The sequence below is a fragment of the Perca fluviatilis genome, chromosome 6, assembly GCF_010015445.1.
Source record: "Perca fluviatilis chromosome 6, GENO_Pfluv_1.0, whole genome shotgun sequence".
In the NCBI taxonomy this organism is placed as follows: domain Eukaryota; kingdom Metazoa; phylum Chordata; class Actinopteri; order Perciformes; family Percidae; genus Perca; species Perca fluviatilis.
The window spans coordinates 19680103-19704258 of record NC_053117.1 but is presented as its reverse complement, the minus strand read 5'-3'; the positions used below and the strand labels follow the sequence as shown (position 1 = coordinate 19704258).

Sequence of the window (24156 nt, the reverse complement as noted above, 5' to 3'; positions counted from 1 at the left end):
ATAAATGTTTAGCCTGCAAAAAAAAAATAAAAAAATGCTGTTGGGCCTAAACACAAAACATAGATCAATTTCGAAACCGAGAATTAGCCTACCTATTGAAACCATGATATGATTAATGTAAAATGTACGAATTACAACTACTATAATAAATTGTGCTTGGGCTTGTATAGCTGTACTTTTTAGGTTTATTACAGCTCACAGAGCATTTGCAATGATCCCAATCAGCAGCTGAAGAAACTTCGTAAGACCGTAGGCAAAATGAATAGGCCACGCATATTCTAACTTGCCAAATAACACACGAGGTAGACTCTTTTTATCTGCGTGATTTCTAACTGATTTCATGAGCACTTTGGCTTTGATAAGACAGTCTGTTGTATTGATTAAGAACTCATTTCGGGCCCTGTCAGGCAGCGGTCCAAACGCCAATCAGAGCGCAGCCCTGTCCGCTGCCGGCGGAGATTGATGGACCAACCAGACGGCCATTGTTGCGGCTGACACTGATGCGATGCCTCCTCAGCGGAATCACTGCGTTCAAAGGAGCAGACGGTCGAGCTGCTGAATACGCGCCTGTCGAGAGCGCACTTGTGTTAGATTTTGACTTGAATGAATAGACCAAACAGGACTTGCTGTAGGCCTACAGACTATTCAGGGCAGAGTGTAGGCCCACAGGAGAATTTAAACCCACATTTGAACACGTGGCTTTTATTAAACACTCAGAGATGAACACACGTAAATATAAAACATGTATGCTTTTTTTAAACATGTGTCCACAATTTTGAGGTTGAATAATATGAATAATTGTAAAGCCCCCCCCCCCCCTCTCTCCTCGCCCAAGCACGCACAAACAGACCTTTCGTTTGTCACACTACAAATAGGCCTGTGCCTATGCTATTTCCAAGTCACAGATGCGATAGTTTCTGCTTTAAAATGTGTAACACTTGTTTGTTTTCCCCTTATCATCCCCCTGGTTCAACGTAATGTGTTGAAAGTTTGCTGCAAGAGTTAGGCTAGTGGTTGGATGCTGAATCTGGCAGAAGTCCAAACAACGGATGCACTTTACACCAATGAGCATCCATTTCAACAATCGGTCCCCCATATGGCACTAAGGCCCCTCCTCCACGCTCTATCCCGGCAGAGGGTCTCATTCATGCTTCAAGACAGCGGTTCACTGCAAGCTTCCTGGCCCTCGGATCAACTGTTTTGATCCGATCTGGCCCTCTGACAAAGGAGGACTTTCTCACCTAGGCTATAGGACAGAATATTCCGAGACGGACTCGCTCTGAAGTGTTTGAGGTGTGAGCAGGTGAACATTGCGCTCGAACTGACGCTGGAGATTTGCGCTTGGACAATGCTTGCAATTAGTAGGGGAATACATTTATTATCATCGTTTCAGCCCGAAAAGAAAGTGTGCGTGGATTTTTAACTGAGGAGCCTTCTGAAACCTCATCACACCGCGTCGGTCATCTCTTCTTCAAAGCTGTGGAGGAGGGCAGTGCCTTCGGGTGTTTGCGAAGTGCTTTAGCTCGCCAGCTCAGTTTTTTTTTTTTTTCTTAAGTTCAAAAAAGTGCACCCAAACGCGCAGGACAGGGCTTAAATGTTCGGGATCCAGGAGCATCTGATGCGAGAAGTGAGCGGATTAAAAGAGAGAAGTCTTGGAGAGGAGATGGATCCCGTTCGGTCGTGGGTGCGTAATGTCGGGGTTGTGGATGCGAACGTAGCGGCGCAAAGGTACAGTACAAACCCAGCTGATCTATTGACGTTAGACTACATTCTCACCACTTATTTTCATCAGTTGCGCTCAGACTTGCTGGCAACGTGACAGCATTTGTTTTCATAATCAGCATCACGAGCACAATATAGTTTATGATGTGTGAATTTTAAGCAGGTGTCCATCAAAAAAGAGCTGCAAACTAGGCTACTTGTTGCAAAAGATGACACGAGTCCCCTTTAAACCTCTTTGCCCCCAATTCATAAAACGTCTTTAAATATGATGAAAGAACAACACTTGATATTGTTATTTTTAAAGCAATAAAAGGTTATATGCCCACAAGGCAAGTAAGCCCATATTCCCAACACTATTAATCATAACTATAGCCTAATAGACTTTAACATTAAGTCACACAAATTAGACAATTTACTCTTGTGCAAAAGGTCAATTTAAATATTAAGTTTAGGCTACACAATTTGAGATACTTTGAAAACCAGGAGCCTATGTGCCTAAAGCTGATTTCCCCCCCGTGTAGCTATTTTAGTTGATGTAGCTGAAAAACTCATTTTTCTTCAGTGGCCTTTACATTTATGACTATTCTTTTTTATCAGCAGAAATATTACACGGGTTTTCTATTGTTTTTCACATTTTGTTTTTCACATTTACAAAGTTGTTCAACTATCATATTCACGTTTTTTATTTCTTTACCCACACACACACACACACACACACACACACACACACACACACACACACACACACACACACACACACACACACACACACACACACCAATGTCCAAAGTTTAGGACAAGCGCAGCAGCGTTTTCAAGAAAAAAGAAAGAAATAGTCGATTAGTATAATACATAGGCTACGTCTTAATAGATAACAGCAATTAGTAAGTATATGGCGCAATTCATGCTGTATTTCGGTTATTTGATATTATGGAGTATTTTATTGAAAGTTAAAATGTAATTCAAATATCTTGATTGTATTACTTTATCCAAAAACTAGCAACAACAATAAAAAAAAAAACTCGTCGTTTTAAAAGAAACGTTTAATGCTGTCACGAGAAATCAAAGTTTTGAGTTATCTGAAAGATATAAATGGACCATTTTAGATCGAAGGTAAATTTATAGAAACACTGTACGGACTATGTGACCTGCACGGGGAATATGCCTAAATATTTAAGTTATTTAAATGTAACATTGAGTAGCCTATTTACACTTAGTAGGTAGCCTATATTTTAACCACGATGCTTCACCATCAACCCTAAAGTGTTGATATTATTGTTGTTGACTTTTCAGTTTTCAAGCTAAAATATAGTTTCAACAAGTTTTGCTTTTCCTGTTTTTCCAGGCCACATTAGTTTTTTCTAGACAAGAAAACATTTCTTAAAGATATGGAGAAAGCAAAATATTTATAAATTATATATTCTTTTATGTATATATATATATATATATATATATATTTTTTTTTTTTTATTATTTCTATTGACTATTGAAAATGATTGTATGGATAAACTGAAGGCCTCAACAATTGGAGAACAAAAAAAACTTACCAAATATGGAAAATTAAATTATTTTAAAAGCGACTTTAATATTTGAATAACTGCCTTTGAAGTGCAAGAAAATCGAAAATATTTCAAAAGCATATTAATTGAGTTTTCATGATTTACTACAAGCAGAGAAAAGTCTTTGTTTTTGCTTTATTTAGATTTGAGAACTATTTTCAACTACCAATGGATTATATTGTTAGATGGTAATTTAATTAGAAATAACCTTTGTATTTATCAGTATAACTCAGTCTATTATAACACAATATGAATATCTGTAGAGCTGACTGTCTCTTCCTGTTGTGTCCTCAGTGGAGTTGCTTTGTCAAGAGCTCATTTTGAGAAGCAGCCGCCCTCAAATCTCAGAAAGTCCAACTTCTTCCACTTTGTCCTGGCGCTCTATGACAGACACGGCCAACCTGTGGAGGTGGAGAGGACTTCGTTTGTGGACTTTGTTGAGCATGACAAGGTGTGTTAGTTTTTCTGATTGCCTGTATGCCGTAATGATTATTTGAGGATGTCATTAATACATCATCTTTACAGTTATTTCAAGGACTTTTTTAACTCTCAAAACATAAATCTGGAGCAGTATTGTCTGCAAAACTCAGAATAACAACAGCAACAGAATGTATTAGTGATATGGTTCAGCTGTAACCAGGTGCTCAACTTGATCTTCCCCATCCCCAGTAAAGCCAAGCATATCGAACAGCTGACGGCTACATGTTTACATAAGATCTACCCTGAATGAGCTGATGATATGGGATTGAAAAAGAATATCTAATGACTAATTAGCAGCTTGCCTCATTAGGAGGACATCTCTACTTTTTAAAATGCAAATTATGCTAGCTCCTGTTAAGTTATACAGTGAACTAATCATCAAAGTCTCTTTTCCTTCATGCCCCCCCTCCCATACTCTAAATACTGCTGTGGGGGGGAGCTGGATTCCTCAGGTTGGACCAGACCAAAATAAGGAAGGGTGCAGTGTGGAGACAGAGTTAGAAAGAGACTGCCTGGAGTGGGAGCCTTATGCCCAGTGTTGATGGATGTTTCTGCCTTGTGGTGAGGGGAGTGAGAGCCTCCTAAACTGGCAACAGATCTCCCCTGTGAGAAAGACAAGAAGACATCGTCCTGTCAGCTGAAGTTCAAACATAGTTTTACTATGAATTTCATGGGCAGGGAGGGAGGGAGAGGGTGGGTGGCAGTGCTAACGCCAGGGCTAAAAGCTGTCTGTCTGCTCCCCTTTGTGCCACACAGGCCAGCGTAGAGTAATATGATGGCAGTGGAGGAGTTCATTTTCTGCATGGTTACCCTGGCATCTGTTTTTGCTTTGTAATTATGCAGAGGTAGAACGATGGCAAAGCAAAATAAATGTTCCTCTGTGTATAGTCACAAAACTTATGAAGCTAGGCATCCATCTATCTCCTGACGTTAAGTCTCAATTTCACTTTTGATATGAAGTTTGGAGCTCTGTTACTTTCCAGCTTATCTCCATGCATCTTAATTTCCCCCTCTCCTCACCATGTCTCCTTTTCCCAGTTTCTCTACTTCCCTTCTCCTCATTCTCTTTCCTCGTCTCTCGCGCTCGTCTCTGTGATGCCAGCCTCCTGGGTTATTGGACCAGAGAGCATTCCTTTGAGACCACTTAGAAAGACCAGTAGAGGTAGAAGAAGAGAAAGAAAGAGGGGGAACAAGAGACAGAGAGGGGAGAGAAGGAAGAAGTGAGAGGCTAGTGGAGAGCCTGGGGGAGGGAGGGATAGCGGAAAGGAAGTTTTTCTGTCAAGGTCGACTGCTGCTCAGTCTCACATACAGTACTTTCCACACTTTGCACACACACGCGCGCACACACACACACACACACACACACACGCACACACATATAACCATGCCTGTGCTACCTCGTTGCAAGGAGGACCACTGCATTTGATCTTAAGGTTTTTAGGAGTTTACATCAGACATGATAGTTCAACTGCTACAAAGAACATCTGACTCAAGGTTAAGCACTCAGCTCTTGAACACAACGAAAGGTCCCACATGGGCTCTGAGCCTACAACCCTCTGATCTCCATGCTGCTCCCATGGAAGGGCGAGCTGCAGGATTAGGAGAGCCCCGCTGTGCTTAACACTGCGTGGGGATGCTCAGCTCTACTTATCTGTGCCTCAAATGTGCCTAACTGCATGCTCTGCATTTGTCTCTGTGTCTGTCCTTTCTCTTTCCAAGGAGCAGACGGGAGAAAAGACCAACAACGGCACTCACTACAAGCTACAGCTCCTCTACAGCAACGGTGAGTACAGTCAAACATTCAGAGTTTTCAGATTATGGGTTGATTCTTTGCCTCTTGAGGTGTCTAATTTGATTATTTAGACGACAGTGGTGCAGGAGTTGAAAAAAGGTCAGGGGTGACACCAGCGGTACTAACATGACACACACCTTTCCACTTAAGTAATCTTCCTCAACATCCTTACCTCACCTCTCTTCTCTGAGCTCATCAATTTCCTTCCGCTCATCATCTAATCACTGGGCTTGTACAATTTAACGTTCAGCTCTGTGAGGAGACACTGGGCCCATGTATGGGGAAATGAGGTACATGGTGCCACCCCACCCCAACCCCCTCTCATTCCCCCCAACTCCTCCAACCCCCCATAGTGCTTCCATATCAGATCGAGGGATACAGTACGTAGAGAAATTTGGGTCCCATGAGCCACTGCTGCCCCTACTCTGCCATCGCAGTGGAACCCATGGGAGAGAAGATAAAAGACATGTTCCAGAGCTACCCCTTTATACACCCACCATACACACACTAACACACACACACACACACACACACACACACACACACACACACACACACACACACACACACACACACACACACACACACACACACACCGTACATACAAGCACACCAAAAGCACTTCCTCTGCATCCCCTCCTCTCATCCCCTTCCCCCACGCGATATCAAAGGCATCTCGATCAAGACTTTGATGAGAGAAACACATTTTGAAAGCAATACTCTCCAAAGTCTCTATAAAAAAATACTTGGGTAATGCGCTCTTCTCTCAAGAAGCAATTCATTACATGTGGTTTCCCTATCTTGTGTGATTTACAGCGGAGGTTTTAAAGCATCCAGAGATTCAGAGACACACCTGCATACATAGAAACGAGAGACAATGTTCAGAAGACATTCGCTCCTCAATTAAACCCCTTAAAAACTGATCAGGTGCTATTTTACCTGTTAGTGTATAACTCTAATCTCCAGTCAGTCATGTAAACTTGGGAATAAATCAGAAGTTAACTGAGAAATATCCAAGAAAAGAACAGTTTGACAAACGTGAGAATGTGGTTGTAAATTCTGGCCTCATAGCCGAACATGACATATTCATCAAACATCAAATAACTCTCAATCCCCTCAGAAACCATCAGAGAGAAAATACAAACTGCTTGCCAATCTTATTCCTCCATGTTGGCTGGACAGAGTTCAATGCTTTTTGAGCTTGTCCAGAGTTTATAATATAAATAATCATAAATCTTTCCATTTTATTTTGAGAATCCTCAGCATCATGTACTTTTTTATCAACTGGTTAGAGGGAGTTTAGGAGTTTCAGTGCCGTTTCAGTTGCTTCATTTATGGCAACAGTATTGAGCATTTAGCAATTAGGGTGGAGCTTCTAGCTTGATCTCTTCTACTTCTAATTTCCAATAAAATAGAAGAAGTCTCTTGTCTGTATGCCTGTCCTTCAATTTTCTTGACAATCGTTCATCCGATTGACTTGCTGAGGACCCAAGGAAGTGCAGTGCAGAGTGCAAGCTCTAGAGATCTTCAGGACATATTTATTAATGCGTTATATACACACCATAGATATGATATATAATGGAATAGAAAGGATAGGGTAACACCTCTGACACATCCACCAAATGAAAGAAAACGTACCTCGTTCAAAATGGTGCACACAGTTTTCAGATTGACCATGCCCAATGACGGTATGTCAGCGTTGCTCCACCATTCTCAGGTATGTGAAATAGAAACACATCCAACTTGCTCACATTCAACGGCATCACCCAGATGTGCTTCCCACCACCGGGATGATAAAGGTTTGGGTGCTTTGAATGTTTAGTCAAGGTGACACTGAAACACTCCTCCTAATGCACGAGTTTGATTTTGTTTTATTTTATGTATTTTGGTATTTTCAGTTCAAGAGATGTTTTTTTTTTGTTTTTTGGCATATTGTGACCTATTGCCTATTTGTTTAGTGTCGGTACAGTGTAATACAGAAGTGTCTGACATGTTCCTTACTTTTATAATGAAAATAGTTTACCAAAGTTGCCAGAGGGCAAAATGTTACCTCTCCAACAAGAGGGATTTGTCTGTCTTTGACACTTGCCTTACTGTCCCTTCAAAATAAATCAAGAATAGACTAATGCATTTGTTGTTTTTTGCCCCCGCTGTACCGAGCTCGCACCGCGATTCTTCAACCAGGTTATGAACCGAACCGTGACTTTTGTGTACCGTTACACCCATAGACTGTATAAAAGAAGTGGACGTTGTGACATCACCCATCTGTTTGTGGACTGCATTTTGAAGCCTTGAGTTTAAAATTTTGTCTTGGTCTTTTGGAGCCAGAAGTCACCATATTTGGACGAGAGGGTGGAGCTGGGGAGGAGCGCTAAGTTAAACGCTAAGTTACCAGCTAACACTAGCACAGGTTGGTTAGAAAGGTGCATCCGTTATTCACATTAACATAAGCTATTACTTAGGATGCTAATTTTTGCTAGCAAAAAACAATCAATCCTACTTACCAGAAAAATGAACAGCCAACTCGTTAAGAGTTTGTTTTTTTTGTACAACGAACGAACAAGACATTTTTAGGATCTAAACTTTATTTACAATAAACTTTGATGAATTGAAAACACACAGCGAAAGGCTTAAATTTCAAAGATGAAAACACAGATAACACCCATAAAGAAGTTCCTGGCTATTTAAATGTACACAGTGCCATGGATATGCTTGGTCCTGATTGAAAGATCTCTACATAGCGACTTGTCAATAGCAAGGTAGCCACACCATAAGCGTAGCCTGCTTATCGTCTATAATTTACAAAATTAACATCATGCTAGGACTAACTAAGGAGTGAGACCATAAACTCATTAGGAAAACGTGTACTGAGGTAATAGAACAAGTGAGAAGTAGGTTCAGACGTCTATCGGACGTTGTTTTTGCAACCAGTGGAGTCGCCCTCTGCTGGCCATTAGAAAGAATGCAGGTTTTAGGCGCTTCCGCATTTTCTCAGAGCCGAATGTTGCCGCTTGGTTACACTGTAGCCTACTGTTACTCGCTATAGTACATTCAAGAACAGATGTTGAAGACCAAGCAGGAGACCAGACATGTTACACTGTAGCAAACTCAAACATTTCAAGCATCAGCGATGAAATGAACGCGTTTGTTTCTTGAAAAAGTCTCGTCCCAAATAGTTAGCTGTTATCAAATGACGTGTATGCTTTAGCATTCATGGCAGCAATACCGGAGGCCAAGCGGTCTGCCAGTGCAACCATCGCCAGGCAATCACTGCACTAGTATACTAAAGCACTGAGGGCAAGAGATCATACATTTTTACATATTTTTCAGTAAATCCTCCCTCATGCCTTAAATGACTTGTTAAAGTTATTAATAACAACCACTTTCTGTTTTCCTCCCCCTCTCCGCAGGGGTTGGGGCGAAGGGGGGGTTTTTGGCGCCCCCCTTTTTTGTGTGCCCAAAAAAAAGGGGGGAAACCCCTTTAAATTCTGGGGGGGGGGGGGAAGGAAGTTTAATAAAAAAAAAAAAGGGGGTCTTTTTTTTTTTTCTTCCCCCTAAAGACAAAAAAAAAAAAAAAAAAAGAAATGTGCAGAGTTCTGCTTACACACGAGGTTATGTGCAGGTGAGTCTTATACACACACACACACACACACACACACACACACACACACACACACACACACACAAAAACACGCATGCTCAAAATCCTCAAAATCTTGAAATCCAAATATCCATTACTCTCCTTCACTCTGCATAGACCTTTTTCACAGCAGACATGTTGACATGTCATAGTAGGAAAAGCACAGGTGTATTCAAAACCATTAATGATGGCTGCATTCCACTTAGGAGAGGTCCTGGTATTGTACATACTGACTCACTGAAACAGCTTACTGGGACACTTGATGGAATTGAGCCATTGTTAAGGTTATCAATTTCAGCTGGGCTTTTCCTACTATGACAAGTCAAAAATGTCTGCTGTGAAAAAGGTCCATTGTCTCAGTTAGCTTGAAATGTGGTTTTGGGATGATGCTTAGCGCTCTACTTTTTTTTAAAACTAGACTGTGGTTGAATTATAAGTCTAGCCTGTCTGTCATCATCCTTGTTACAGTGGTAACCCACCCCTTCCCCATTGCTTTTTGCTGTAACGCAGCATGTCCCTGGCCAGCTCCTGTTTCTTCCTGGAGCTCCTCACTCTCTGGCCTGGTGTTTTGCAGCCAGACCTCAGCTGACAGCAGCAGACATACTTTTGGGGAACAATCCGCCTTTCCCTCATCGAAATGTAATTCAAGCTTAGTTTAGCCAAGACCTCATGTTTGAAGTTTGTCAACATGTAATGACAAGTGTAGTGGTTTACTCCCAATGTCACATCCAGTGTTACAAAGAGTTGTTATAAAAGTGAGTTTAAAAAATACCTAGTTGTGGCTTAGAGACCAGAAGGTTTTAGTTAGTGTTTGGTGAATAAAGAAAATAGGTGAACACAGGGTTATGGATGGAGAAGAAGCTGAAGAGAGCGGTCTGGAAGTGGGGCAGTGACCCAGGATTCGATGGCAGCAGGGGAAAGGATAGGGGGCTGGGCCATGGGGAGAGGGGATAAGACGGAGTGGGCTTTGCCATTGTGTAGCCAGCAGATGCCCGAATGTGACTCACAGCTGGCTAATAACAGAGCCGAAGAGGCAGAGGGCAAGCATCACAGCTGGGGAGTGAGGCCGTCTGACAGGGGGGCGGAGGGGGGCAGGGCAGGGCCAAGCTGGGACACGAGAGGGGTGAGGCGAGGTGTAGGGGTGGCAGATGGTTAGGGGTGGGGGCACTTTTGTTATGCAGTGAAGGGGACTTTGGGGGGGGGGGCTGGGTGGCCAGCAGGCTCCTCGGACAGGACTGCTGACGAATGGTAGGATGTTGTGCGATTGTGTGTGTGTGTGTGTGTGTGTGTGTGTGTGTGTGTGTGTGTGTGTGTGTGTGTGTTTAGCGCAATGAGGCTGCGTGGGGGTTGAGTTTGATTTCGAAATCAATGTGACAGATTGCCTGGCTGGCTTTTCACTTTTGAATAGTCTCTCACTGTTTGTAGGGTGTGTTGTTGTACCTTTTCTTCCTCTTTTATTCTTTTGTCTATTCTTCCCCTCCCCTCTCATGCCTCCTTTGTGTGCTCCTGGATCTTGGCCGACTGCGGGGCATAGTAGTCTGGGCCCGTTGGATGTGGATGGGCCAGACAAATGATGTCTCCTCCTATTTAATTTGTTGTTGTTGTTTTTTTGCTCCACTGACTTTTTCCTTTTTTTCTGTTTCTTTTAACTGCCCATTCAGCCGCTGTTGTGAGAAGAAAAGTTGTGGCAACCGAAACGAGACGCCCTCTGACCCAGTCATCATTGACAGGTAATGAGATCAAATCATGTCCCATACAGTCAAACCACGTCAAACAAGCACCTCTTCATGCTAAATGTTCAGGTCGCCCATTTTTGTACATATGCACCTACACAGTCACAAAGAAGGAGAGATCACAGGTTGATGGAAAGGTTGTTGTAATGAGATCTCACCAATCAACTGTTGCATTTACTTAAACCAAGTGAGAGGAGTAGCTGCATGGCCGAGTATAAGCCCCAGTTACAACACATGCATGGATGGATGTGTGGGCTGTATGGATACATATTTACAACATAAGGATAAGTGTTTCTGCCATATCAGTTACACTGAATCAATGCAAGGAGGCTACAGTATAAAGTATCTGTGTCCATGTCTGTCCCCCATGTGTTTCTCTCTCTTCAGCTTTCTGTTTATCTGTTGATCTATCTTCACCCTGCTGGGATCTGTTTCAGTTTGGTCACTCATTACGTTTAACAGCCAACATTAGCTGCACCTGAAATCTGCCAAAAACTTGTGGAATCTTTCATGTGGATCTTTCATACCACCAGACAGGCTCACATATGTAGTACATGTTCACCCTGACAGCCAGTTATCAGGCTTAAAGGCGGATGACCCCCGCAGTAATCAGCGTGTGTGAGGGCCTTCACGTGCGAGGGATTTCGGAGGTCTCGCACTGTCTGCCTGGCATTAACCAGTGTGATGAATGCTCATAAGCAGACCGCATGTGAAATACTTTCTCTGTGATGTCATGGACGCAACCTTCATCTCCTCTCCCTCCTCTCTCCTTCCTTCTCTCCTTCCTTCTCTCCTTCCCTGCAATCGTCTGTCTAGAAAACACTCACTTCATATACGTCAAGGACCCTTTTCTTTCCCCTCCTCAGTTCAAGCTGGCTGGCTGTTGACAGTGTGTCTCAAAGGATCTCCGCTGAAGATAGTTTTCATATAATGGAAAAAATTGGGCTGTTGTCTTTTGAATTTTCCCAGAATACTTAGGAGCAGCTGCTTTTCGCATTTACTGTAGCACATTACTCTCCCAATATCCCCCTCCGCACCCCTATTAAACTTCCTCCTAACATGGCTAAACCTTTCAAAATTTGTTTGTCAGTAGCTCGGCGGCTGGTGAAGAAAGAGCAATCTGTATGACTGTGTGTGTGTGTGTGTGTGTGTGTGTGTGTCTGTGTGTGTGTGTGTGTGTGTGTGTGCGTCTGTGTGTGTGTGTGTGTGTGCAGGCTGGTGTGCGGCTGTGAGGATTGATTTAAATGGAATCATTGACCTACTGTACTCTCTAATCACACTGGGCATATCCCGTCCTGATTGGGGCTTCTCTGTCTTGACTGGCCTGCGAAATCCTCTCCTCAGGGAGCAGCCTATTAGCAGCCAGTTAATTTCTGATAAGCCAATGGAATTTTTGCGTGGCCCTGTGCCCTCTTATCCCACCTTGTGTGCACTTTCTCATTTGACTGTACTGTATGCATGTACACCACGCTCTAAAAAAGATTGACAGATGTGTGTGTTTAGAGCATGTATACACTGTTTGTGTGAACACAAACGGATGTATATTTTCATGTGTGTGGGATCCTTGCATGTTTATTTATGTATGTATATGGATGTATGTGCGATTGTCTATGTTTCCTCGTGACCCTTACTTTGACCTTTTTCCTAGTCACTGCTTGGGTATTAAATTATTCATGTGTGTGTGTGTGTGAGTGTGTGTGTGTTTGTGTGTGTGTGTGTGAAACCTATGTGCATTTGTGCGTGTGTGTGTGTGTGTGTGTCTGTGTGTGGAGGAGACGGTCTGTTTCTGTGGCTCCAGTAATCAGCCTCCTGCTCCCAGCCCCAACACCTGTTCTCCAATTAACATGCAGCGTGCTGGGGCCCACTCGCTGCTATCGCCCAGCCACTGCTTTCTACCCCTTCTTCCCTTTCTCTTTTTTCTCTCACCCTCAGCCCCACACTCCCTTACTCCCCGCTTCGCCTTGTATCTGTACTACTGCACACCCCTCTCACTCTTTCCGTTTGCTCTCACATGCTCCTACTGTGCGCCTACTTCTTCACTCCCTATTGCCTAATTCCCCTGCTCATCTTCTTTTTCCAAGTTACAATCTCCTCCAACCCCCCCCCCCCTCCCTTTAGCCTGTCTAATTTTGCCATAATTAGGCGGTGTCATTAGGACACCTACCCAAGCACAAGGGAGTTTGCAATTCCCCAAACGGCCCAAACCCCCTCTTTTCTAATCTCCTTTCCATATTGTTTCAGTTTTCTCTCCCCCTTCTCCTGCTGCTGCTGCTCCCCCCTCCGCCTCCTCTTCTCCCTAATCCTGATTTGAGTGAAAGGAAAGAGAGAGGAGATCACAGCTGATCCATAGGGAGGGGTGAAGGGATAGAGGGTGGAGGGACCAAGGGATGAAGAGGGCAAGGGCAGTCGTTGACAAAGAGATGACTCTTAAGTTGCCTATGGGAGAGAATTATCTAATGCCCCGCTGCCTGCTGTGTCTAATAGTTTTACAATTGTATAATCTTAACATTGGTGAACTGCTACACTCATGTGACTTCTCTGTTTGGAGAGTGTCAGTCAAAGATAGACTGATGGACTGGCTTGTTCACTGAATGGATGATCGATCAGTTAGATAGATAAATTGATTCCTCTGGGCTCATCACCATCAATCTTCACTAACCTCTCAAACTCATGCAATCAGTGTTTTTATACTTTTCTATTTTGTAATGTAACATTTTTACATTTGGCCATAATATTGTTGTATTGTGTGGCGGCTTGTTTTACAATTAGTGTTGAAGCAACTAGTGGATCAGTTGGTTAATTGACAATTCATTGACATCAACTTTTTGATTGATTGATTGTTTAGGTCATTTATCAAGCAAAAAGGCTAGTTCCATCTCCTCAAAAGTGAAAATCTGCTGCTCTTCTCAGTCTTATACTTTGAAGTTTTAATCCATTAAACCGATATCAATAATCAACTTATCAATGAAAGGAAAAATATAATCAGCCCTAAGTATAATACTAATGTTGTTTTACTCTGTAAAGCTCCTCTTCTCTGAGAAGTATTAACTTAGGCAGATCTGTTAATGGTGGCATTATTGCCATGCTGACCTCTGACCTCTGAGAAACTATATTGGTTCTGGGCCAAAGCTGGCCTCTGTATTTATGAGTGGACCATGGGTTTACTATGGAGACAAGCAGATGTCAGTATTAGTATTAGACTGTGTGGTTTGGATGGGAGGGGGGTCAGTGCTCAGTGTGAGTGTGTGCTTTTATATTTGGCTAAGAAGCTGAGATCAATAGTTGGTCATAAGGAGTGTGTGGAGGGATCCATCGTAAGGAAAGAGTCTTGTGAGGTGTGTGTGTGTGGGGGTGGGAGAGAGGGTGATCAATGGCAAGCACTATCTCACTAATTGATCGTGTTTCCAAAAGGGGTCTTTTTTAACAAGCCGGCGCTCAGAGAAAAGAAGAATAATCAATAGGAATTTTCCAATGTTGTCAATATGGCTCTCCCCTCCCCTTGACTCAAAATTAGCTCACAAAGACTCATACATACTCGTGTATATCAGCCTTTGAATTTCAAATACTGAAAAAAAAAAAAAAAACTTCATCTGAGATGCAAGTACCATTGTCTTTTGTGCTTTCTTTTAAATAGTTGCTTTCTGAGTTGATCATTTTACTATTTGAGCAATGATTAGTTGTCCTGGGCTTGACTTCAGATGCTCGGCTCCAAGAGGAATCCATTACTCTTAATCTTAGGTTGTGGGTTATATTGATCTGTTTATAGTCTTGGTTCTAGTTATGTGCATGTACCACAGCTTTGTTTATAACTAGTCAGTGCAGGTCTCTCCCCGTCCCCAATCCTAATCAATGTGTAGTAGATAGTACAAAATCGCCCAGCTGAATGTTTATTATTTTGAATTCCTCATGCTGATTTTAATTCTCAAATCTATTTTTCCTACACAAAGACAATTTCCAGTATGATAACGTACAGACACACGTGCACACAGTCCCAGTTCTGCAGTGCAGTTAAACCGCATGTCTTTTATAGTTCTTTACGGATTAACACTGTCTGGACAGTTTGACAATAAACTATTCAGATATCATTTGTTGGTGTATGTAAATGCCTGTGGTGTATCAGAGAGGCAGTCTGACCATCTGTTTCCATGTTAGTCCATTCACCTGTTTGTGTCTGCGCGTCTTAAAATAATTAAAAACAAATAACAGTATATGATGATGCGGGCCACTTCCCTCTGTGCCTCTGAATGGTCTTTCACTGCCTGTTCTTACAGCAGGACAGATAGTTTCTCCTTGTATTGTAAATGGAGGGGAACACCAGCCTCCTCATTCTTCAGCTTCAACCAAAAAGAAAATAGAAGCTTCAAGTCTTTGGGAAAAGAACATTAAACTATCAGCCAAAGAATAAATGCAGTAACATTTGTTGGACTGTGTCAGGGGTCAAATTCTTCCCCTTTCCCAGATGCATACTTACACACTGCCGCCAAGTCGCCCTGTTAGGTCATCATATATGCACTTGAGAGTTTTATGTGTAAGACAACAATGTCATTTTAGGAGATTGTTTCTCATACTCCCACTATAAGATTCTCCTTGAGTGGAACTCATACTGTAACTTTCTTTGTTGATACTGGCATGCTGTACCTGTACTCCCATTACCTTTTCTATTACATTTTATTAAAGATGACTTGTCTAAAGGTCTGAGGGGCTGTGAACCATCCCATCATGTAGCCAATAACGTTTTTAAGAAATCAAATTTGAGTTTCTAATGTCCCTCCTGTTTTTTTTGTTATATATATTTTATTCTGAAACAGGATGTTGGGGCGGGCCAATCATCAGAAAAGAGGACTTTTTGTGTGAAGTAGCTAAAAAAAAAGGCAGTCTCTTGACAATAGCTGTTGTGGATCACTCTCCTACTCTGTTATCCAACTTACAGAGGATGTGGAGGAGGTGCTTTTCTATCCTCCATATTTGAGTTTCGGCCACAGAAAAAGCTGCAGATGATGTTCGCAAAGTTGCTGCAAACTGAAACAGACCCTTTTCTTAAAAAAACTTACTGGATATGTTATCATTTATGGAGAAATCACTGTGTTCTCATTGAACACAGTATCGAAAAAACCTGGGGCTTGTTTGATTATGCATTACAACCTATCCTGATATATATTGAAGGATACCACATGCAGTGTCTTTATTTACCCAGGGCGGGCTGACAACCAATTTTGTGAGCAGTCACTTTATTTAATTTTGTTTAGGTGTAGCATGAAAATTGTTGCTTTGCTAACCTGGAGTTTAATATACATTGCACACTATAATATAAAATTGAAATGAATATGTTCCAACTAATCAGAAAAAAAAGTATTTTATACTACACTTAGGATACTGGCCAAGTTATAAGCAAACTCAGAATTCACTCCACAGACGATAAGCCAAGATAATGTCGTAGTGTTGCTAGATTGCACTCACAATCAGTAAAATCACAGTGATGCTGATATTAATATGTATGCATAAATTACCTGTGTGCCACACATACATACATGCACAGAGACAAAGTCAGGCACACTGGTCCCTTCAGTCTGCTGTCACAGGTCTCTCCCTGGTGGGGTAGTACTGTCCAGTCCCTCCAGACCCCCTGTCAGCGAGCACCTCAGGCAGGGGGCCAGGCAGCGTGGCGACAGGGCCCTGAGGCTCCAGTGCACACCGCCTCAAACAGCGGAGCGGCACACAGGCTGGACCACTGAGCAGCTGGCACAGGACCGCAGGGATGGCTCCTCCCTTGGGGCAATGCAAGGGGGAGGATGACACAAAGACAGACAGAGACGCTGCAATGTCTCGAATATCAAATTCACTGACAGGTACTGCTTCAAACAGTGGGAGCGTCACTCAGAGTTAGACTGCTGAAAATGAGATCAGGGACCTTTTGTGGGGCCACTAGCTTTCTGCGATGTGGTCTCATGTGAACTGGGAAGATCCTGGACTCCTGTGTGCACAGGAAGTGTATAATGAGTTGTAGGTTATGAGCCGAGTTTGTGTTTGGTCACCTTTGCTCCGCTTCAGCCAGTGTTAGCTGTTGTGGCTTGAACCTTGACACAAGGAGTAGGACTGGTTTGTTTTCTTTGAGAGAGCCTACAGAGGGGGTAGTCGGAGACAGAGATCAGTGGAGAAATGTTAACAGGAAATGGGAATGGACTACCAATGGGCTAATGTGGAGGAACAGCAGGGGGACCTTTAGAGTGGGTGGGATGCAGAGATGATGGGGGGGGGCAAATTGGAAGTTTTGAGTTGCAGCTCAATGGCACACTTTAAAAGGCCTCGCACTCTCGGAGTAGCTGGGGCAAACCCTCTCATTTGTCTGGCCACTAATAGGGTTCACCTTTGGTTGAGCAGTGTAGAGCTTAAGTAGGGGCACTCAGAGGATCAGAAGGGGGCAGATTAGTGTGATTTAGAGGTACTTCAGATCGCAGGCAAATGAGCAGTGTTGGGTTATGTGTGTGTGATTTGTATTTGTGGGTTTATTTGTCATGTGAAATTCCTGCGTTTGCCATTTATTTTGTAAGGGGATCTTGTATCAGTATAATCAGTATCTTGTGTGTGTGTGTGGGTGTGGGTGTGGAGTCAGAGGCCAGTTAGTAGTGGTATTTAGGAACAAGGGCTGTTTTCTTTGGCTGGATGCTGCTGCTGTGGGTGGAGCTGTTAGGGTGTGTGTGTGTGTGTGTGTGTGTGTGTGTGTGTGTGTGTGTGCGTGTGTGTGTGCGTGCGTGTGTGCGTGTGTGTGTGTGTGTGTGTTCGTGTGTGTGTTTGTGTGAGTGTGATGGGGATCGGTGTGTTGAGGTATTAAATTTCACTAATGACTTAACAATGCCCCCTGGTGCTGGGCCGGCCCCGCTAGCTACCTTGTTTGTTTGTCTGTCTATTTATCTGGTATCTGGACGGGCTATATTTCTCCCAGGAGTTAGTTTTCTCTACAAATTCTCCACCCTTTCAATTTTTGAAAACATTTCCCAACACTAATATTTACACATCTGCTGTATTTCTTAAATAAAAATCCTTATTGGCTAATGCTTAAGGCAATAGTTATCCCTCCTGTGGGACATGGAAAAAGACAAGGAGATTGTTTAGATACAGTTTTCATACAATAGATCTACATTTTTACATTGTACGGATTGCAGGGTAGACTTATAATAAGTTACAGAAAAGCAGGAATCATCGCTGGCTTTTATGTGTTTTGCCGGCTGAATCTTTCAGTGCAACAGATGTTGTGTTTTCCCCATCAGGAACAGCAATTGCAATGTCACTATAATATTTTGGATACAGAGTGTGTGTGTGTGTGTGTGTGTGTGTGTGTGTGTGTGTGTGTGTGTGTGTGTGTGTGTGTGTGTGTGTGTGTGTGTGTGTGTGTGTGTGTGTGTGTGTGTGTGTGTGTGTGTGTGTGTGTGTGTGTGTGTGTGTGTGTGTGTGTGTGTGTGTGTGTGTAATGGTCCTGATGAATCTGTCAGGGCTGAGGGCAAGGGGTGATGTGACTGCTGACAGGCTCCCAGCAGGCATGCTGAGAGCCCCAACAGTCAGCGTGCCCTCCCTTCAGCCTCCCCGCCGCCCGGCTCTCCTTCTCCTCTCCCAGTCCTCGGCTCCACACATTTGCTGTGTATTAGCCACGGACAGTAAATTACAGCACCCTGGACCCCTGAGTGATTCCATTCCCATCTCTTCACACGTTTTTCCTCTCCTCCTGCAGCACCATTATCCAGCTCACCTTCTCTTGCGTCTGTCTCCCTCCTTTTCTCTCATTTTGATCTGTTTTCCTCCCTCTGTCTGTCAAATTCGTCCTGGAGCTTCGACTCCCTCAACCCTGTCAGATTTACCTCCCCGTTCTGTCTTTCCCTCACTTCTGTAATACTTCTCATCCATTCTTCTATTGTGTCACGCTACACAGCGCTCCCTCCCTTACACATCCCCTCCACTCCCCCTTTACTTTCTTACAAGCAGGTCCCTGTTGTCTAGGCTTCACAGGTTTCTCAGCTGCCTCTCTCTCTTTCGTCCTTCATCCTATCTCCCCTCCTCTTCTCTCTCTTTCTGGAAACAGATGTTGTTTGTCAGATCTTATCATTACTGGCTAATTAAGAAGACATCTCTTCTCCTTCTGTTGTTGCTTCTCTTTCCTCTCCTCTCCCTCTCGGTGGCATTCATCCCAGATTCATTGTTCTTCTCTGAGAGAGGTTCAGGTCGAGCTTTGATATACACGTGTTATTGGTAAATCTGATTAGTGGCTGATTGATTGAAAGGGTATTGAGAAAGCAAGATTAGTGTTGGTGTATTGCAGATGACCTCGTATGTTTGAAATCTGTTCAGCTGTAGAGGGTGCTCCGTGTCTTTACTTGACAGTTGAGAGTATATTTTGAATCCTTGTCCCTCAGGACACACCAAGCATGCTGGGAGAGGTGAGGCCACTGTTGGGACTTCTATTCCCTGTCCTGGTTGTGAATTCATGTTCTGCAGACTCTGAATATCTATCCATATCCATCTATTTGGCAGTCTGACCGCAGTCCCATGTGGCCAAGCTTTGTATGCAATCTATGCTTTTGGCTGAGCTTGGGAGACTGAAACATTAATTCATTTTAAATTGTTGAGATGCACATTTAGGAGCTAGCGAGAGGCTATGCAGTAAAACACTTTAGCACCCAGGAGAAACCTCGTTGAAACACTCGAGTGCCTCTTGTGCACCCTTCCTATCATTCTGCTTTCCTCCCCTCAGCCCTCTGTTTCTCGCAGCTCCGCCGTGCCTCAGTCACTTTTGCGGTGGCAAGCCTTAATGTTTTACAGCGCAACAAGCTCTATAAATCAGCACTAGTGGTTTAAATGTTTGGCTTTGTCACAGTTCTCAAGTTTAGAGGCGGGGTGGGCTGGGGCTGAGGTTGCAGGGGTGAAGCCAGCCTGGGAGGCAACTAAGAGGAGGCCAGGAGGGGCACAGCCAATCCACCAGGCAAATTTATAAAGAGCTGAGTTCCCCCATGTGGTCGCTGTCTGCCTGAGACTACCTGGAGTCGATTGACCCACTGATTATCTTACCACTGATCATTAGGACAGGGGTTTTAATTTAATGTATTTGATATAGCGCAGCTATTTTAGCAGACTTTACAGATATCAAAACAATCCTCAAGGAATGTAATGTTTTCTACAAATTATTTATTTAGCAAACTTCTGAATTTCTGAAATGTAAAAGTTTGTATACACACGAGCAGTCAGACAAGAACTTTGCCTGAATAAAATACAGTCTGAAATAAGCAAAATTATTATCTAAATCCGTAATTATCTGATATGGCATTCGGTTCAGTTTTCAATACTAAGTGCTACCTTTCCAAAAAGTTGATAATCAGCCCTTCTGTGGTTGAAAGCAATGAAGTATATTCACTCAACTACTGTGCTTAAGTGCAATTTTAAAGTACTTGAGTATTTCCATTTTCTTCTGCTGTATACTTTTACTACATTGATTGTACATTTTACTCCACTGCATTTATTTGAAAGTTATAGTTACCGATTACGTTGAAGATTATGATTGTATAATGAACACTTTTACTTTAGTGAAATATCTGAATACTTTCTCTACCACTGTAATATACTTGGCTGGTTTGAGGTGCATGCTGGCATTTGGATACAGATGGCGTTTAAAGTCACACAGGATAAACACTGACGTCACTGAGAAACTAATGGACAACAGGGTAATGTGGTGACCATCATTTGATAATCTGTAGATAGTGGATACAGGTTTCAACTGTGACAATCTTGTAAAAATCTGAAAAGTTACAGCTGTTTGATTGATGACTGGATGTGCATTATACAAGCTGTTACAACAAAGGGAGAAAAGACTACCATGGAGTCAGTTTGGCTGTGAGACGTTTGCCGGTGAAAGGCGAGTGAATCTGATGCCACAGATATCCCTGTATGTTTTAGGAGGAGGAGGCGAAGGAGGGGGTTGGACTGGGAGGTTGGTGTGAAAGGTCCTGTGGTGGTATGCGACAGAGGGGGTATCAGTTCGTGGAGGGTTTTCTGTGCCCCATTAGCAGTGTCAAAGGTCATGTGCCCCGGGTGTTAACCCTGGTGACCAGTCTAGCTTCCAGTCTGCCAGGGGACCCGGGTCCAGGGGTATTTATTACTATCCCCCACCTCACCTCACCATTCCATCCCCCAAACACAGCTCTCCCCATGGAGGAAAACAAAACACCTCCATCCCTCCCCCCCGGCCGTTCCTCGGCCCGGGTACATGTACTAATTGGACGCATATCCATACACTGATGCGTGATGACCCATCTGTAGATTTGTGCTTTGCCGTGAAACATTCTTCGATCAACACTGGTTTATCCAAATCCTAGCACATAGCCATGAGCTGCAGCGTGTTTTTGGCCAATTACTGTGTTACTATGTTTTTTTTAACATCAGCTTGCAAGTACATACAGTACATATGACGTTTAGACATTTGTTTTCGAGGCATAATTTTTGCAAAAGTGTAAAATTTTGCATGATTGATTGTGCACACATGGTTGCTTGCAAGTCGGTATTTGTCTTTATGTATTTTCCTGTGAAATCACGCATGAATATGTGTGTGGTTTGTACAGCCAGCGTGTGACATATGCATGCACACATGCACGTATCTGGGCCTGCTGTATGAGTTAGTGCTCTCAGTGTGTGAGTGTGGCAGAGGAAGGCCCTCAGCATGTCAGTATGTTTTAATGCTTCACATCTGGTTTCCTAATTTTCCTCCCACCCTCCCTGCCCTCCCCTCAGCTCCCCTCCACCGCGATGTCAGGACACTGTTTTGTTTTTTTAACATGGAGGGGGGCGGGGGGGGTGTGTGATGGAGGGGATGTCTGATGAGTGATGGCCCTGAATAGAGGACACAAACATTCTCCCTCTCTTCCTCTGTCTTTGCCTCCCCTCTTCGCCATCATTCTCTTCTTCTATTGCTCTGATCTCTCTATTGATTTCTTACAATCAATAGCTATTGAGCATTGTGGAGGGGGTAAAGGTTACATGTATGAAGTGGAGCAGCTCTTTTTTCTGTCTCCACCTCACTACTTTGCCTATGTCTGAGCAGCAGGGCATCAATGTCTGCTGAACAAAAATTATGACAATCTCCTCATTCTTTTCCTAAAAATTTCCCCTCCTATATATTTGTATGAAAGCATAAATGTGTCGTCTTTGATGCAGTAACCCAAAATTGGAAGGCCAAAGCCAAATCCCAGAAAATGAGATGAGTGGAGAACCTTTTTCTAGCTTTGCTGCTAACTAACTTGAACTCTGCATTAAAGCCTTTTGCATCACATGCTTCCAGAACTGCTGCTACCAGTAAACCTTCATTTACAATGAGCACAGAGGGCGATGTGTTTTATGTCTATGTGAAAAGGCAGTTTATGTCAACAGTGATTAGTGCTGATGAATGCCTATGAAAATTTTTGTTAGGGGTCCTGTGCTGCTTAGGTGCTCGTTGCATGATTAAGGCCATATGTAAAGCACAGTGTGTAACACTTATGTGTAACAGATGCCCCAACAGACAGAGAAATGTGAAACTGAGGCTCCACACTGAGGGGTGAAATATTTCCAAAAACTGCATTTCTGCTATTGTTTTTTGTGTCTTGACCTACTGGTTGGTCGTTGAACTAGTTTTAGTTAAGCTCGTGGTCACTATTGGGGTGGCCGCCTCACAGTGAGAGGCCTGTGTTTAGTCTTGGGAACTGAGGCAGATGCAGACAAAAGGGATTGGAGGTCTTGACAGAGATGCAGAAGTGAAGACAGAAAAGAAAAAAATAGACTCCCTGTGGTGCCACAGTGGAAAATGATCCCAAGGTTTAAGACTTGGGTCTGTGTTTTGTTTGTGTTTCCTGTCTTAAGTGTGTCTATGGAGGGTAGATGCTGTGGAAGATAAAACTTGGTTTCCATTGCTTGCCACAGTAAATTCTGTGAAATCAATTACTTATTTCAAATTTGTCCTTAATAAGGAACAACATAAATCATGAGGAGTTTGCCTTTTATCAAGTTTCATCACATTTGTTAGTAATCTGTTATAAGCTTTAATAATGTTTTGCTTACAGTCTTGTTAGCGATTGGAAAAAAATAATTTCATTATCATTACAGACATATATTACAGTATAAACGAGTTGAAACATTTTTCCTATTATCTTTATTTGCACTATGTTACTCACTTTACTATGTTTTAAACAAACGGAATCATCATTCTACACCTGCTTTATGGAACAGCATATTCTGTGAATGTAAAGAACAAGGCACACTTTAAATATGAACACGCGTAAGCTAGTGGAGTTCTTTGAAAACAGCCTTTCTCTGCAATTTCCCTGTGATACGAAGATCACCTCCAATGCTCTGCATGTTCTCCTCATCTCTTCCCTCTGGATGGGGAGGTGTGTGGGTGTATTACATTACCAAAACAAAAACAAACAACAGCAATATTAAACTTTTGCAACCACAATAGAGGAGGGGATAAAAAACAGAGGGTCCTCGACTTCTTATTAATTATGCAAGATTAGTCTAATTATAATTCAGCAAATGAATGTGTGGCAGAAGGTGCGAGGCGACGGGGCTGGGAGATTTGCATGTTAAGTGGGCAGGGGGAAGCGGCTAATGCATGCTAATATATGCGTCAATGTCTCGCTTTAATTTCAGCATTTGCAGCTGTGTGCGTCCAAACTGAGGGGGGTGAAAAGTTGACTCAATGGATTTTTGGGAGGGGGGCAAAAGGTGGGGGTGTCGGTGTATTAGAGTGTGCATGCATGCATGTGAATGTGTGTTTTTGTGTGTGTAAAGCATCTGGTGTCATACAAACAGGGAATGATGAGAAGAAGTCAACAAACAAGGTCAAGAACCCCTTTAGAAAGTGCACAAAGCCTGAGGTGGCTGTAGACAACCTCTCAATTAGGGTTGTGATATCACTATCTGAGGCATCACTGCATGTTCTATCATGTCAGTCAGTCAAATGAATGATGACTGCTGGTTAGATGAACATTAAGTGGTCGACAAGCAAGTGGCAAGGAAATGATTGTGGCTAAACCACAGCCAGACCATGGACATGGGTACTAAAACCAAAAGATGTGGTCTCTGTGCTGATTTACCTCCTTATAAATGATGGCTTTAGCGTTTAAAATGAGCCATAATGCAAGCATCATTGCCCAGGATAAAACCTACATACAATATAACCCTCAAAGAAGGCAGTAAAATGAAACAGAACACCAATTG

General features: G+C 42.9%; 1 protein-coding gene across 1 annotated transcript in view; it reads left to right on the top strand.

Annotated features, from left to right (window-relative positions):
• Window positions 1-1165: 1165 nt before the first annotated feature.
• The window catches only part of ebf2 (EBF transcription factor 2), a 32075-nt gene continuing 9084 nt past the window's right edge, over window positions 1166-24156 (top strand). Inside the window, exons 1-5 of the mRNA XM_039803156.1 lie at window positions 1166-1728; window positions 3576-3732; window positions 5481-5544; window positions 9130-9175; window positions 10855-10923. Of these exons, the coding sequence (XP_039659090.1) occupies window positions 1595-1728; window positions 3576-3732; window positions 5481-5544; window positions 9130-9175; window positions 10855-10923 (470 nt within the window). The 5' untranslated portion in view covers window positions 1166-1594. The remainder of the gene's footprint in view (window positions 1729-3575; window positions 3733-5480; window positions 5545-9129; window positions 9176-10854; window positions 10924-24156) is intronic.